This window comes from Scatophagus argus, chromosome 8 (genome assembly GCF_020382885.2).
Source record: "Scatophagus argus isolate fScaArg1 chromosome 8, fScaArg1.pri, whole genome shotgun sequence".
In the NCBI taxonomy this organism is placed as follows: domain Eukaryota; kingdom Metazoa; phylum Chordata; class Actinopteri; family Scatophagidae; genus Scatophagus; species Scatophagus argus.
Window position 1 is genome coordinate 2733075 of NC_058500.1, and position 17786 is coordinate 2750860.

The 17786-nt window shown below is 43.4% G+C and overlaps 1 protein-coding gene across 1 annotated transcript in view; it reads left to right on the top strand.

Annotated features, from left to right (window-relative positions):
* The window catches only part of LOC124063783 (XK-related protein 7-like), a 48090-nt gene extending 35818 nt beyond the window's left edge, over nt 1-12272 (top strand). Inside the window, exons 2-4 of the mRNA XM_046397794.1 lie at nt 3733-3932; nt 6956-7175; nt 8267-12272. Coding sequence (XP_046253750.1) covers nt 3733-3932; nt 6956-7175; nt 8267-9074 — 1228 coding nt within the window. The 3' untranslated portion in view covers nt 9075-12272. The remainder of the gene's footprint in view (nt 1-3732; nt 3933-6955; nt 7176-8266) is intronic.
* Nucleotides 12273-17786: the final 5514 nt, after the last annotated feature.

Genomic DNA, 17786 nt, shown 5'->3' on the forward strand with positions numbered 1-17786 from the left:
CTCACAAGCCATCGCTCAAAGCTGGGAAGAACTTTTAATGCGTGAACAGCCTGATGGTGACATCAGCTAAGACAGAATATAATATTAAATATGGACTCACAGGCCGACCATTTAATGGCACTTTGCTCATTTATGAGCAGATATGATTCACAATGCAAAGAAAAACAGGATTTTATTGTTTTTAGACTTCTGAAAATGTAAAGAAATGTCATCAAAAGTGTCCAATGTGACGTTTGAAGCACTTAGTGTGAAAAATGACCAAATGATTATTATGCTAATCATCTGTCAATCGATTTATCAATTTAAGAGTTTCAGCCATACGTCATACATTTTGTACATGCAAATCTTTAACTCTGGCATTTACAGTAAATGTACTTTATTACACTCCACAGCTGCTTCTCTGAAACGAGCCTGCGAACGTCTTGGGGTCGTTTCACACACTTTCTCCCTGCTTTCTGATTGGTCTGCACTAAAGACTCACTCAAAGTGCTGCTGCGACTTCTGGTGACCTGAAACGCTCATTTAAAAGAACTTTAAATGGAGTGCATGTTAACAGCTTGATTTCTCCACGTCTCCCTCTCTCTCTCCTTGGCTTCATTCTTGGCTCACCATCACACTTGGCAGCAATTCTGTAAGACTACACACACACAAACACACACGCACACACACACGTGCACGCACACACACATACACACACAAGCTCTTTTCTCAAAGAGGGTCTCGGCGGCCCGACTGTGGCCTTGTAGATAGATGCTTTGGCTGAGAGGAGGACTGGTCGGAGGAGGGAAGAAAGAGGATAAAGAGGAGTGGAAAGAATACAAGGGAGAAGAGGAAAAAATGGAGTGATGGAGGTGGGAGTGGAGAGGAGGAAGAGGAGGAGGAGAGCATTCATATAGATTTGATAGATTGGAAGCTCGAGGCGGAGAGAGTGCCTGAAGGAAGAACAAAATAAATTGGATGGAGAGAGAGAGAGAAAGAAAGAAAGAAATGAGAGACAAAGACAATCGCAGCATGAAATTGGATTGAGAGAGGAACAAAATGAGAGATAACAAGCAAAGGAGGCAGAAAAAGAGAGAGAGAGACAACAAAAGAGAACGATGGAGATAAAATGGAAGAGAGACGAACAGGGTGGACAAGTTAAGAAGGACGACAAGTGAGAGGGAAAGAAACACAGATACGGGAAGGAAGGATGAAAAGAACATAACACGTACATGATTGTTAAAAACGGAAACGAGGATCTCGCCAGAAGCTGCATCCAAGTCTGAGGAAGAAAGGATGAGGGAAAGAAAAACGGAAACAGACGAACAACCCACAGCCACGCTAGCAGCTCCGTGAGGCTCGGGGCTACGTGCTAACATTAGCATAGCACCATGCTAACAGCGAGAATGTTCACCATCGCAGTTTAGCTCGTTAGCATCAGTGCTTCTGAAGCACAAGTTCAAATACGGACCAGATGGAGGCCCTACACATAAAGTCAGGAGGAGATGAGTCATCCTGAGGGTGACGTGGACATCTGCCAGTCCATCAAACAGTCGCTGAGTTATTTCAGTCTGGACCAAAGTGACGGATCCACTGACCCGCCAACATTTCCATCCCTAACCACAACAGCCGAAAAGGGCAAAGAATAATGAATAAAGAGATCAGATAGAGACGAGGTAAAAGAGCGAAAGACAAAAACAGAGACAAAAGAACGGAGAGTCACAGAGGTGGAGATGGACAGAGAGACAGACAGACTGAATGGAGGAGTGCTGGCAGTGCTTGGACAGCAAATTATTTGCAGAGCTACAGACTTCCAGGCTGCCTCGTTGGCCTTCCTGCATGTCTGTCACTGTGTGTGTGTGTGTGTGTGTGTGCATGTGTGTGTGAGAGAGAGAGAAAGAGAGAGAGAGTGAACGATCATGTGCATGTGAGACATTTCATATGTGTCAACATCCATGCATCTCTGTATTTTGCAGACTTGAACATCGTCGCATATGCTGACGTGTGTGTGTGTGTGTGTGTGTGTTGGGTTATTTTTACCCCTCCATTTAAAATCTGCTTGGGGATGCAGAAGCACAGGAAGCGAGCGTCGTCTCGCTTTTCCTCTGGCGAGATTCATCTCTCGTCCACAGCCCGTCTGTCCTGCTGTACGACTACAACTGCCTGCCATCCTCGACTCCCATGATGCATCAGTAGTTCCTCCTGGGGCGTGACGACTTAAAACGAAGCAATTCCTACCTGGTGACTCCTCATCTCAGTTGTCCCTTTCAGATTGTTTAAGAACCTTTGGAGTCCTGAAGAGTTAAACTTATCCAGTATTATTTGAGACAGAAGAAACAACCGAAAGCCATAATTCTGTATTTTTGTCTGGCAGTGCTGTTGAAAAGTTCCACCTTATTTTCATAAACAGAAATTATGAGCACAGAACTTCTGTGTGAAGAGAAATCAGCTTGTTAAAAGAATTTACTGCTCTTACGTGATGCTGCGCTTCGCTGTAAACCATTTGTTATCATTAGTCAGAGATCATTTCTGCAACGTTAGAATCACAAAGCTACAGAACAGTTAATATGTAGCAAAAAAGGTTTGCCAAAATGTTCTCCAGACGTCTTTCTATCAAACCACACACCTGCTGCTCACTGAATGCAGCGTCTTTTTAATGCAGACCTCACGCTGAACCAGCAGTCCTGCCCGTCCTCCTCCTCCTCCCCTCACATCGATATTTGTCAGAAAACACAAGGCGACTCTCTGTCGTGTACCGGTTGACCCGCTGCAGCCTGGCGACCGACACAGTCACCGACACAACAAAAACAAACCCCAGGACAATAAAAGCACATCAGAGCTGAACGTTGACAGGTGAGGGTGAAGACGTTTCCCTGCAGGAACACACAGCGGCGCTCTGAGGGGTTTGTTCCTCCCACGAGATCAGCCTGGCTCACATTCCCACCTGGAAGGCGTCGTTTGGATTTTTAGACTCTTGCATCTGTTTGTGTTGACATCAGTGAAGATTTGTGCTTTAAAAACTGAGCGCTTTCTGGCATAATTCAAACACCTACACAACCTCACCCTCATGAAGCGCCTCAGTGTGAAAGAAAAGCCTCCCTAACTGACACCCTGTTGTGTTTTCACTTCAAAACCCGCATAAGCGTAATGTGTACTTTTTATGGAAGTGTGTGTGTGTTTAATATGTAAATCTGTCAGCTATTCCTCACTCAAAAAACTGGCAGTATTTTTCTTTAAGGTTTAGTTATTGTGGTTCTATTAAAGGGCCAGTTCACCCACACTACAGACGGTTTTAAGTTTGTTTTAACTGCTTATGAAATTCCTGCAGAGTAAACAGGACATTGTTGGTACACATGCATATGCAAGCCGTCATCATACAATACTTTAAGAGTTCAAACTAAACTAAATTCCCCTTCATCTTCACATTTGGGTGGTGAAGAAACCCTGAACCCTGCGTCTGACTCTGTCCAGCTGTTGACACCTGTGATCATCGCTCACTTGGTTGTCTTCTGAGCATGATTACATGGTTGCCTGTGGCTTTGCAGTTCGGCCACCTGCTGCAGATTGTCATCATTTTCAGATATGTTGAGGTAATATGACATTTGTTCATGCTTTTATGCCTGAGCAGAAGGAAAAAAAACGATGCTCTCTTGAAAATCTCCTGGAAAAAGATCCGAGTTGCAGGAATGATGAAGAGCTAAGCTGATCGTTCAGCATCACTGTTCTCAACCTGTTTGTGTCTCTGGCCCTCAGGTACATCCACGCCCTCTACCTGGGCGCTCAGAGCCGTTGGCACAGCGGCGGGTCCCGTCGCCACTTTCACTGGCGACTGATGTTCGAGAGCGCTGACATCACCATGCTCCGCCTCCTGGAAGCCTTCCTGAAGTCGGCTCCGCAGCTCGTCCTCCAGCTGAGCATCATGATCCACGGAAACGCCGTCCTCCCTCTGCAGGGTGAGTGAGAGAAGCGCGAGGCGAGGTCAGCTAATCGGGCTTGTTTACGACCCTTTTTGCTCAGATCTCGTGAGCTGCTGAAAGCGCCTGAAATGTCGGCGGTGATAATTCGTCACTGCACAGGAAAACTGTGTGGGCACAGCGATGGGAGGCACGGCAGATCAAAGCAGTCAGATTTCTTTTTAGTGCTGTCAACATGTTTCCAGATCCGAGCAGTAAACTTTTTGAGAACAGTGTTTTTGCTGGTGAAAATTAGAGAAATAAGATCTGAACTGTAATATGGCTGCATTATCCTTCAGGAGAACTGATGGTTATCTCCTTTATTTGGCTTTATTTTATTAGATCTTATCAGCCGGAGTTTCTGCAAAGAGAGAGTAAGGTTTAATGATGTGTGTGTGTGTGTGTGTGTGTGTGTGTGTTGAGGACAGATATCAGTCGGAGACTATGCTTTATTCATGCACCTCTTAGAAGAAGCAGATTGGCCTTTGATGAATAAAACAAAACATACTTTCACTCTCTGCATCTCTTCTCTCTCTCTCACACACACACACACACACACACACTCACACTCACACTGTACATGGTGTCAGTGTTCACACACACACACACACCTGGCAGTGCAGAAACAAAGTGTCAGACACATATTTGAACTGCATAAAACACACAGTGCCAGGACACTCACACTAAGTGATGTGGCGCAGATCCTGTGAGGGGATCCTAACAGCTCAGTGTCACCTGAGGGAACCAGTCATGAACTGCTATGGGAACTGGAAGCTTCCTCCTCCTCCTCCTCCTCAAAAAACAACAAAAGAAAGAAAAGTTGTTTGGGGTGTAGTTCATCTTTAAACAGTCACATTTGCACTTTGCCAGTCTTGTGGACACCTCTGGAGGTGAAGTGTTGCCCCTAGTGGTGACTCTGAACACATGCTGTGTTCAACCTCAGACAGCCCTTTGACGGAGTGACCAACAGATAAAATCTCTTCTCGGTCTCTCGTGGTCCTCGCGCAGGTTTCATCAGAGCTGTCTATTTTGGGACCAGCCGTCTGTTCTTAGTCATTCATGTTTTTAAATGTGGGCTCTCCCACGCAGTCTGCATCACCTGAGTGCTGATGTGGCACGTTGATTAATCCATCACATGAAACAACCCTCAGTGCTGCCAATTAATCATTCAAGTCATCTGTTAAGTACAAATCCCAAACATTTGCTGGTTCCACTTTCCCCAAATGCTGGGATTTGCTGGGTGTGCCAAGCATAACAAAGGGCATCTGTCTCTTTCTACCCATAATCCCCTTTGTTTTGTGTCAGCTTCTCGTATAGACGCTCCAGCAAGCTTCTCGTGTCAGTGGACTGACTGTCGAGTAAAGGATGTACATGTTCTTGTTTTTCTTAGTGAAAAGGGTGAGCAGTATGATAAAAGTGTGTTTTCAGACGTGATTTAGGAGAGGACAGAGAAGGCAGATCCTTACAGGTAGATCATTCCAGAGCATCTGGGCCTCAGCAGAACATCACCTCTGGGCTTCAGCTTCGACACCAGGATGGCAAATCACTGGACTGAACTCACTGCAAGCCTGTGTCGTTTCTGCTGCTTCACGGCCTCTCAGTCAAACCAGCGAAGGCAGAAGACGTACTTCGATAATGTAGTGAAGCAGTGCAGGATCGTGGGAGTTGTTTGTCTTCAGTGTTGAGGAACTGAGGTGATTTTTCTTTGACGTGAATCACGTTTGCCGATTTTCTTCACTCTCTCCCTCTCTGCTGGACATTTCAAAAACTTACTGTTACCTTGACAAAAAAAAACAACAACAGATTTCGCTGGGTTTGTTGGAAACAGTTTGGATAATGAAAGGCTGTGTGACGTCACCATAAAAATTACATGAGGAGACATGGCCTCAAATAATATCCCAGAGATGCAGAAAACAAAACAGGACCGAGGACTGACTCCTGAGGAACTCCAAACCTAATTTTGGGTGGAGGAGGTATTTGGTCTGCAATGTTTAGAATGTTTAAAATTAATCAGATGTAAACATGGTTGTGGCTGATCAGTGTGTTTCCATTTGCGAGGTCACTACAAACTGTTTGCTGCTGTCAATAAAGTTATCATGTAATCCACCAAAGTACTTTCATGCCATGATGAGAAATGATGTTAGGATTTTAAAAAGTCTGTGCAGCTCTTTCTCTGCTCCAATCCTAATTCCTTCCCAGTGTGATTCATGGCTAATTTGAAACAAGACTGCATGATTAACACCCATGAATGTTTAATGTGTTAAAGTGCGCTGAGGGCAGCTCGCAGTGGGCTTCACAGCTACGTGTGCAGGCTAACGATCATTTGACTCCAGCTGAAACTGCCTCAGGTCTGTTTGAGTGAGGCAAAAGGATTCAGATTATTCAGTCTATCAGTTTGTGGTTTGCTTTGCTAGTAATGCAGTAATGTCGAGCAGTGGTACTCACTGAGCTAATTAAAGCCTTGTAGCAGTCAGTCATTAATTGTTTAGACATAACGTCAGCTATTAGCTGCACTGAACGATGCTGTTTTTCCGTTTTCCCAGTTGTTCCGTTTGTTCAGGAAAGGACGTCTTAACAAACTTGGAACAGGTCATTAAATGTGATATTGATACACATGATCGACAGACAATGAATGCTTATGTTTTTCCTTGCTTTTTGTCACCACCAGCAAGAAAAATCACACACGAGATATTTTATTAAAAAAGACTATCTTGAAGTTTCCTGATCACATTCTCGCTCTCCAGACGATGGGTCCTTTAAGCTTTAATAACTGAGATGATGAATGAAATGTAAATAAAATGGAGCACACTGATACCAGTACATCTTATAATATGTCTTACAATATGACTGATTTGACTGAAGAGCCAGTCAACTTCACTTTGGAGACACAGTGATTGTATGAAACCACAGTACAAGTACAGTACGTATGCTTAGATGTTATGCTTACCTGCCTGTTACTTTTCTGTCACTGCTTCCCCCTTCACAGCCTCTTCTCTTTTCTCTCCGTCTCTCTCGTCATCCAGGTCTCTCGGCCTCTGCCTCCCTGGTCTCTCTGGCCTGGATGATTGCCTCCTACCAGAAGGTTCTGCGGGACTCCCGCGACGACAAGCTGCCCATGTCCTACAAGGCTGTGATCACCCAGATGTTGTGGCACTTCTTCACCATCGGGGCGAGGACGGTGGCCTTTGCCCTCTTCGCTTCCGTCTTCCAGCTCTACTTTGGCATATTCATCGTCAGCCACTGGTGACGCAATGAGAAAATTAGCATTTCACACTTTAGAAAATGATGAATTAGGTGTTTCTTGATTAATTTCCAGGTCCTTTGTCTCAATTCAAGTTAATAATTATTACCCAACCACTGACTGCCTGCATCCCCAACATTAATACATGACAAATTATCCACTTGTCTCCAAAATTAGAGCCTTAAGTCATACAACAGTGTATTTCCCTGCAAAATGCTGTAAACAGAAATACATTTCATTAAACTGCTTTCTTTAGTAAACAGTAAGTAAACTCTGTAAATGTATCCTCTTTTACCGTAAGCCTTTTAATCAGCTCATTCTCGCTCATTAACCACACTAAATCACAACAGTGGGGTTAAAACAAAACAGCTTTCTCTGCACTTTGCAGTGTTTTCCCTCCAGGAGGGGCACTCGGTAGTCGCTAATTCATTAAATTCCTCCCCCTCCACTGTGATTATTTATGGATTTCTGAAATTGGTGTTGAGAGAATGCGGTCGTCTGTGGGAAGAGATTCAAACTCAGTATCTCATCTTGTGCAGGGTGCCATGAATTTAAAGGCATAATATGTAGAACATTTCGGTTGCTGAGTGTAAACACACAATAAGCTGAACGCTGGAGTGAGGGAGCGGCTGTTAGACGCGAGTACTTATGTGCAAGTGAAAATTAGGAAATTGTCTTCTGGGCATCATTAACATCCACCATGAATTTCATGACAACCTGTCTGTCTTCTGTTGTCCTGTCCAGAGTATGGACCAAATTTTTCAGCCCATAACACAATTTTATGTGACAAAAATGCATCACCAGGACTCATAAGGTCTCTTGGTTTGAGTGTCTTCAAGGCTACACACGAAGCCTATTTGTATCTGATCTAAACACCTGTGACCTGGACAGATGGCAGTTCCTCCTTCCTCTGCCCTGATTGTGCAATTGTCTGGTTGTCTTTTACTACTTGGACGAGGACGTGTCGGTGTTATTTGAAGAAAATGAAAAAATATCATGTCATTATTGTCCAAGTCCTTTTTAATTTGAGTCATCATGAAAATTCACAGGATGTGCTGTACTGTTTCTAACAGTATTGTTTACCGTCTTCCAGGTGTGTCATGACCTTCTGGATCATCCAAGGCGAGACCGACTTCTGCATGTCCAAGTGGGAGGAAATCATCTACAACATGGTGGTGGGCATCATCTACATCTTCTGCTGGTTCAACGTCAAGGAGGGCCCCAGCCGCTTCCGCATGACAGTCTACTACTCTGTGACGCTGGCTGAGAATGTGGCCCTGACCGCCGCCTGGTACACCTACCGTGGTCCGCACACCTCCGACTCCTACGCCCTGGTGGTGGTGTGCCTGGTAGCCTGCAGCTTTGCCCTGGGAACCTTCTTCATGTTGGTTTACTACTGCTGGCTGCACCCTGACGGGCCTGTTCTGGGCTCACAGTGGGGTGGATGTGTGGACGAGGGAGTGGTGAGTGCAGGAGGAGTGGCAGGAGTCATTGATGCTTGTCTCACCCCATCCCAAGGGTCCCAAACTGACATGGTCATTACAAGCCCTCCGAGGACTCTCCCCAGGACTAAAGATACGGGAGACCCGGTTCCCGGGGAGCGAGAGAGGGACAGAGACAGGGACAGCTGCCTGCCTGTCTTCCAGGTACGACCCTCCCCTTCCTCCTCTCCTGCACTCCTGCACAGGACCTCGTCCTCATCTCGTGCACAGGAGGGTCCCGTCATCCGGATTGACCTCCCGAGAAAGAGATACCCGGCCTGGGATGCGCACTTTATTGATCGGCGCCTCCGCAAGACCATTCTGCTTCTGGAGACCACATCAGCCGTGAGTCCCAGGATACAGTACAGGAGTAGCATGATGGGCAGCAAAGAGGTATTAGAATATGAGACGACTGTCTAAGCCAACAGGGGCTCTTAAACTTACAAGTGCAGTCTGGGACCAAGGCTCAGCCTGAGATCAGTTCTCATCCCAGGACTACCCACGCCAGAAGAAGCATGACTAGGAGGTGCAGAGCGTGAGGAAAGTCTTTTTAAGAAAAGAGGTTGTCAAAACTTGATTGTAAAATGTAAAGCGCAATCCAGGGACCAAGACTCTCCCCTTAGGGTGCAGTCTGGGAGTAAGTAGCATGAATGAGCCGTGCGAAGTTCAGTGGAGTAATACTGAACTGGGATAATCTTCATCTTTTCTAAAAGCTTGGAGCTGAGAAATCTAATCTCTCATCCTGGGACCAAGGAATGTTAGATGTAGTTTCATCGTGCACGGTCAGAACAAGAAGTGAAAGGATTTGAGAGCAATGAAGTTGCAGAGTTCCAGATAATTTAGAACCAGTCCGCTCCATGAACTTGAGCCTCGGACCCTGGAGACTCAACAGAGACTTGCAGGGAGCTTTTAGAGACTGGTTGCTGGAGTTTGCACAGGACATGCAATCATTTTGGTTTGGTAGCAAATTAGAAACTGACAGAAAATTGGGACTCACTGTGTGATGAATATTACTTCAGTGACTTGCAGGTCAAAAGACATCTCGGTTAAAAATGAACTAAATTTGGATGAAAAACAATGTCTCGTTCTCTTTCGAAATCTAGGTTACATATAATAGATTAGTTTGTTTAAAAAGCACTTAAATGAGTATATTGCAGTGTATTTTTCAGTGAAACAGGACATAACCACAGAATTAAATGAACTAAAAATGTGAATAAAATAATGACTATCTATATTGTAGATGTCTCACTCTTCCACTTCATTTGGTCCAGTTTTAGCCAAGACGTCTCAGTTTCTTCTCGCCTCCAAAGCACCAATTCATCAGTCAACTGAACTGAATATGGCTTGGCGTTATAAGAAATGCAACGACTTTGCCTCATCTACTTACAGTAAATAGGAATTCATTTGTGTGAGCTGGGTGGCAGACACAATTTGTCATATTTTCATTTTTACGCCATCAGGCCTCCAAAAGATTGCATGTCCCTCACAAACTTTGGTGAAGAGAAATGTGGTCTCACACGTTGGGCTCCAGTCTCATAAGAACACAAGGACACAAGGTTTATGAAACTGAGGCCTGAGATACAAGTGATTACAGTCACCCATTTCATATGTGATACAAAAGCGGCCATAGCAAAAGTCCTACTGTTTACATCCCAGCTGTCACCCCCAACCTGAGAATGGAGAAATCAGTCAGGACTGGATGTAAGGTGGGCAACTTGTGCAATGGCTACGATCATGTGGCATGCTGTAACTCCCCACAAACGGGCCTGTGATGTACAGTTGAATAAATACAGATGTCAGATATAAGCTATTATAATAAGCTGTAGTTAGATGATGAATGACTTTTGGGTAATGACGTTTCATTCACTCGTGAGAGTCTAAATGTTGTCCACTTTTCTTGGAACACATACCATGTAGGGGAATGAGGAGTAACCTCAGTATGAAAATATTTCCCAGGGGGAATGAGGAATGGGGGATGAGAAATGTCATTGTGTCAACAGACCTTAAAAATATCTGTTGGATTTGTTGGAATGTGACAACTTTGGAACATGCTCGGTAAAGCTGTGCTCAGACTACAGGAGTTTGGGGCCGATTTATCCATTATTCACCCCTCTTGACAGAAAACTGGTCTAGGGCCTTGGTTGGTATCTTTGGTACTGTGAGGGGTTTACAGACCTCATCCTAAACCTTCCCATCCGCTCACTGACTCATCAGGGCCACTTCGATAATTTCAAACAAGTTTGATATTTAGGAGTTGAAGTCTGGATGATTACATCAGTACTTCCCAAACAGGATCACAACACAAATAAAACGAACAGCCAGAAGCAGTTGTCAAACAATGGTATATATTCTATCCCTTGAGGTTAACATTAGTCAGCATCGCATTGTTCACAGATATTAAGTGAATCTCACCTGAATCGGTTCCCGTTGAAGAACCATTTTCTCATCCACCATCGTTTAGGTTCCTGCTTTACTACAGCAAGTTGTTGCATTACGTCGCTCTTCATTTTCTTTACATGTGCTGCCCAGCGAGATCAGGTGAGAGAGATCCCTCAGGCATGATGATCTTAATAAATATCCCAGTGTGTGATACGCCTTCTTTCTTCTTTTTCTTTTCAAATCTTGCTGTGTGTGCATGTTTGAGATTAGAGAGAAGAAAGTCTGTGAAGTTTCTTCTTATGTGCATGACGCAACTGGATTTCAAAATGTGTCAGGATTTTAAAACTCCTGTAGACTGAGCTTGTGGTCATTACGTGTAACAATAAATGCAAAGCAAGAGCAGACTGAAACCGCAGTCTCAGAGATGCTAAGTACTGTGACGTTTTATTGCACGCTAGCTATTTAACAGTAGCTGCTGTTTCAAGTTGCAGATGTTGACAAGGGTCTGGTTTTTTGAAAGGCAATGTTGTTTACAAAACGAAAGCATGTACAGGCCTTTAATTCAAAGTAGATATCTGCAGATTCCGGTGTGGACCGGTGAGCAGCATCATCAGTGGAGGAAAAATGAAACGGTAAGAAATCCTCTTTGCTCCTTTTAAACTGCTGTTGTGATGCCCTGAAGCGAGGGGCTACAAATTCAGCTGAACTGATCAGTAACCAACTTCAGAGGTCGACGTTTAAACGCGGCAGATGCCAGGTGTGAATGAGCGTTACTGTCAGTTAGAGGCAGCTGGATGCTGAGAAAGTCAAACATGGTCAGTAACACAACCTGAAGGAAGAACAGTGGGGAAAAAGCACTAGCATCAAAGCTAACTTCTGTCCTGTCTCATAGTACCCAACAGATTTCTCCTCAGCAGCCTCTCTTTGAAGTTCTTTTCAAAGATGTATTGTTGTTGGTTTTTTCTTTTAAAGCCTTTAGGGTTAGTCTGTGCATTTAAGGCAATCTGACTTGTTATGAAGTGTAAGTTTTTTAAGTGAGTCCCGCAAACTTTTAAACAAGTGTTGTGATTGTTTTTGGTAAAGGCAACAGAAGGTGTTAGCATTGTTATTAATGCATTCAAACTTTTCGTTACTCAAAAAGAAAACAAAAAACATTACATTCCCTTTGTGACCCTCATTCATCCCAAAAGGCATGTTCATCAGAACCCGTCTGAAGACGCATCTGAGATACGGTGGTAAAGGCTCCCCGTTCGTCATGTAGTTTAACTGTTTCCAAGATTTTTACATTACAACCCAACAGGCATTTAGAAGATTTGAGTGTTAGGGGGGTCATTCATGGTTCACTGACACGAGTCTCAAAGAGTGGATGACTAAAAAATACATTTCAGCTTTTCAATTTTGACAAATCCCTTACTCTAAAGCTGATTCTAACAGAAATAAAATTTATCTTCAAAGTGTTTATAGTGTAAGTGTTTCATCTAGACAAAGCTGTCGTTCATCACCTCCACCCTGATGGACAAAAGAGAGTCAGCTGGGGTTTACAGAAACCTGCGTGTTGTTGCAGTATCCAGTGCAGTTTTCATTATCATCTTTATGCTGACGATGCCTGTCTGTATTCTAAGGTGCTGAAGGAACTCCAGGAGAAGTATTTCACATCTTGGGTATCTTAGGTTGTACACTTGTGTTTTGTTAACAGTGTGCTCTTACAAAGAAGCAGTTGTTCTTATACTTTCCTCAGCCCAGTCAGCAAAATAAAATGCTGGCGCAGTACATTTCTGCATACCACAGATAAGTTAGTTTTGTACTTTTAATACTTATCACATCAACATTTCTGCCAACATCACGCTCGGACCAAAAGTGGGTGTTTTTAGCGCCTAACAAAACTGGTGGAAAGTAACTGCACTCCAACTGGTGTCAGTGAAGTCAGACTGGTTTTATGGCTGATGCTCGTTAGCACATGCGGTTGGGACACAGCGTAAACACGATCATAAACACGATGTTATTACAACATAAAATGAAAAATTGAAGTTTCAACATAACAGACGTAAAGCTTGAACTTAATTCCTCCTTTGCAGAAATGTACAGTGACTACATTTATTCAGGTGGTTGGGCTGCTTACCTTCATACCTTGTACCTGGAGAATTAAAAGTATCGAGTTTCAATGACAGAGTAGGACTTTACTGCCCCTCCTGTTCAGGAGTCTAATTTGCATTATTGCATTCCTTTTTGATGGTGAAAAAAGCAAGTATATAAGCATTCTGACTCACAAGGTTTGTGAAGACACCAAGGGCAAGAATTTCCACATAAGCTTGTTGTGGACATACGTGTGTCTCTTCTGCAGGTAGACTGTTGCGTCAGATTAATTCTGGTGGGTCGTAGCAGAAAAATCAACAATCAGGAGAACTGTTTTGACAATTAATATTATCACTAACAAGAGTTTTACTGTCCTGACAGTGTTGTGTCCTATTTGAACTTGTGGCTGTTGGTACAGTGGGGACTGTCACTGCGATGTTAATGGTGCTGAAAACGACTCTACGTCAACGCTCATTATGTCATGTCGAACATGATAGGCTAATGTACAGATAATCCATCAACCACCCAGTCACGGGCCGAGGGCGGGGCTTCGCTTTCTCTCGATTGGGCGATGAACCGGTCCTTTTGTTGTTGAGGTAACATAACAGTTAAAAGTGGTGCGCTGAAGATACATTGACTTGAATCAATCATGTTAAAAAGTGAACAGTGAGTTTAAAAACTCATGTCATGTTTTATTAATTGACGCAAGTATTTATGTTTATTTATTTTTGTATTTGTTTTATATCTATTTATCTATTGTTTACTCACTCGGTGGCCATGTCTTTGGTATGACTCTTATATTAAGATGTAAAAACTGAAAATAGATTTTTTTTTTACTCATTCTATATATGTGTATATACCAGTGTGACGCTATACTAGGACGTGTGTGTATGAGTATGTGTGCTTTGGTTTGTATGTATGTATCGTATGTACAGTATGTATGTAGGGATGTGCTCTAGGTTTTTGATAATGCTGCTTAAACATCCTCCGAGTGAACGAGCAGAAAAATAAACCTGTGGTGAAAATATATATGAAGCTGTTAAAAAACAAACAAACAAACAAACAAAAAAACATGAACTCAAACAAGCTGTGCTGATAACTGTAGATGGGAACAATACTGTAGTAAACATGGCTGAACAGCCGACGAAAATAAAATGCCGTGTCTGTGTTTTCTTTGTTCTTTGTTACTATAGTGGAAAGTATCTGTTTGTACTTCAAGTGAATACTTCCAGTTTGGGAAGTTTTGTTCTTGTACTTGCCTACTGTACTTTTTACCAGACGTTATTTCACAGCTGACGTACTGCACAGGAGTACTGTGACATTTGTGTCTGTACACAGTGGATACTTCCTGAAGCACTGAATAGTGTCTCCTCTGTGTAGTACTACTACTTTGTAGTGCCAAATACATTTTGTGAGGAAAAAACAGCTGCATGTGTTATATGGCAGAGCTTTTGTGTGCCTTTTACGTGCATCATGAAGGTCGTGGAGGTCGTCAGACGTACAAAGTGAGACCGGGATTTGACTCCATGGTCACGGCCTTAGTTCTTCTTTACTTACCTGACAAGTCGACGTCTCATGAGTCACCTGTCTGCCAAACGCTGTTGTGTATTGTACAAATGAATATTCCCTAAAAACATCAATAATATCATTATTTTATCAGTTTAACAATCCAGTAACTTCAAAGGGACTAATCATTGTAACTTCATTCAACTGAATTTTATTTCTGCAAATTTTTTTCCGCCTTTAATGAAAAATCTTTTGAGATAATCAGGCTCAAAGTGAGATATAATCAGAGGTGTGCTTGCCTGATTGACAGGCGTCTCAGCCAATCACATTCTGCCATAGTGATCAACGCGCACAAACGCTAATTTGAGGGAACAATTTGAGATACTTCAAACTCGGCTGTGTTGAATGTTTTATGTAATTTGCTGAATTTATCCAAGAAGTTTTACCAAGTTCAGCCTTTCATCATTAGCCCCAGTGGAACAGAAGCCCTCTGATTGGCTGGTTCTTACCGTCCGTCACTCTGTGTTTGGACTGAACCAATGAGTTTCCAGGTCGTCCGCCCCGTCTCTCTCGTTTCCTCCCGGCTCTCCTCCGCCTTTCCTCTCGTGGCGACAACAAACTCTTTCCTTCGAGCCAACTTCCTTTGGTCTCTCCATCTCTCCCTGGCATCAGCATCCCTCCATCCTGAGGAGTCATTGTTTATTTGGTCGACGTCTCTGGAGATCCAGCGACCAGAAACAAAACAATCCATGCTGCTCCTGTCTTTCTCTTCTTCTTCTTCTTCTTTTTGTTTTTGTGCTTTCAGTCAGATGGCTTCTCCTCCTTTTTTTCCATTTACTTCACAGCAGGCAGAAGGAGGACAGAGGATAAGTATTCCTCCCCTTTTCATCCCTTTGTTCTTCAGTTTTCTCTTGCCTCTTCTCTTCCTCCTCCATTTTGTCTCTCTCTGCATTCCTTAGTACCTTTCCAATGTAAGCTTTTTTCCCACCTCACTCACTCCTCCTCAAAGTATTTTTCCTTTTTTCTTTTTATCAGCCCTTTATTTGTCCTTTTCTTCCCTTTTCTTCTTCTGTGTCTGGCTTAGCTTTAAAAGTTTATCTCTGCCTGTCCTGTCCTTTAGTCCTCTCCCTTATCCGTCCTTCTCTCGGTCCTTTATTCCTTCCTTCTTTCTAGCTTTGTCTGTCTTCCTCTTTACTTTTTATTTTCTCTCTTTTCCATTTTTCGATCCTTTTTTGCTTTTTCCCTCTTTTCCCATCCCCACTCGTCCTTTGTTTGATCCACTTTCTTCCTTCATTCCTCCGTTTCTTCTGCTTTTTCTCCGTTTCATCTTCCTGTCCTCCCCTGTTCCCTCCTTTCTATTCAGTCTTTGTCCTTCTTTCACTCGCCTCCCTCTTCTTCCTGTCTGCCTCCACCTCCTCTTCTACTTTCAGCCTTTGCTCCTCAGTTTTTCCTTTAACTACTTCGTCCTTCTTCTCCCCCGTCCTCATTTTCATCCATCCCTCCTCCTCCTCCTCCTCCACCTCTCTTTGCCTTCATGGTTGTTTTCCTCCTCTTATTTCCCTCTCATCTTACTTCAGACCTCCTTCCTCGTGTGTGAGGAGTTTGAAGCGTGGGGTGTTTTAAGGATGCTGTTTCTTTGATATCCCTGAGACACACACACACACACACACACACAGATGTACATGCATAAATTCACATATAAGATGGAGTTGATGCAGCACCAAAACATATCAAGGTTTGACGTACTTTGAAGTTAACACAAGCTTGACTGGTGTGTGTGTGTGTGTGTGTGTGTTATTTGGCTGCCTGCTTGGACGTGAAGAAAGCTTTAACAACTTGGGTTGCCTTAAAATGGGGACTAAACGCCCTGCAGCACGTGGCGCTGACGCTTCGACAGCCCTGAGAGCTGCTGTGTCACATTCTGTGATCATTTCAGTCTGTTTCACTTCCAGTAATTCATGTGTCCCGTCACCGTCGATGTGGACACGAATAACATGGAGAACAGGTGAGTGCGGGTACACTGCAGGTACATGTGTGGTCAAATTCAGAAAGGTTCTATATTATTTGTATTGGAATGACAGCTTGTAGCCCTGATAAAGTAAGAAAGTTAAAAGTCTGTAATAATCTTGAAAAGCCAGAAATAACCCTAAAACTGCTGTGTGTTTCTTTACGCAAAATAAGTGTAACTGCTTTTCAGTTCGGCTTTAATGATTTGATTTGTTTTCAGTCTTGGAATCCAGTGACTAAATTACATATTTCCTCTGAGAGCAGAATGAAAAATGGCCTGTTTTAATTTTGTTTGATCTGTCAGAGTTGGTGAAAATCTGAATTTGGCGGAGAACTTTTGATTTATCCTCTGTTCATTTTGACACAGTCAAGTCGGCTTTAATAGATAAATAGACAGAGCGAGCGAGCGAGAGAGAGAGAGAGAGAGATCAAGACCAGAAGCCAGTCAGACAAATGCCCTATTTGTCTCCTCCCGTTGCCTTGGTAACTAGACGGTCGTTAAGCCGTTAGCCCTCTGGTCACCATGGAGTGGTTATCCTGACGATAGGTGTGTGTGTGTGTGTGTGTGTGTGTATGTGTATGTATGTTCTCATCATACATGGTGCTGGAACAATTATTCTTTTCTTAGATCCTTCACTTAAGTAAAAGTACACACGACACTGTGAAATACTCCAGTACAAGTAAAAGTCCTTCTGCATTCATCAGTAATATCAGCGAAATCCACTCAGAGTATGGAAGGTAAAAGTACTCACAGTGCAGTAAACTGGATGTTGTGGAGTAAAAGAAGAAATATTTTGCTCTGAGATGTAATGTGGTAGAAGTATGAGACCATGTAACATGCTGACACTGTGTGTGTGAGTGTGAGTGAGTGTGTGTGTGTGTGTGTGTGTGTGTGTGTGTGTGTGTGTGTAGGATCGATGTCGTCTCCTCTGCCTCCATCACCACCCTGCTGAGGAGAAATATGTCTTACCATCCTCTTCCTCTCCTCCTCCTTCCTCCCATTGGTCTTTGTCACATCACTGCCGCCTTGTGGTCAAACCTGCTCACTGCAACTGCAGTCCTCTTCAAGACTCCATCACGTTTGCATCGGAGAGGATGACATCAGTGCAGGTTCTTTCTGTTTGGTCAAAGTATTTATTTTAAACCTTAAATTCTGCTGTGATGTCT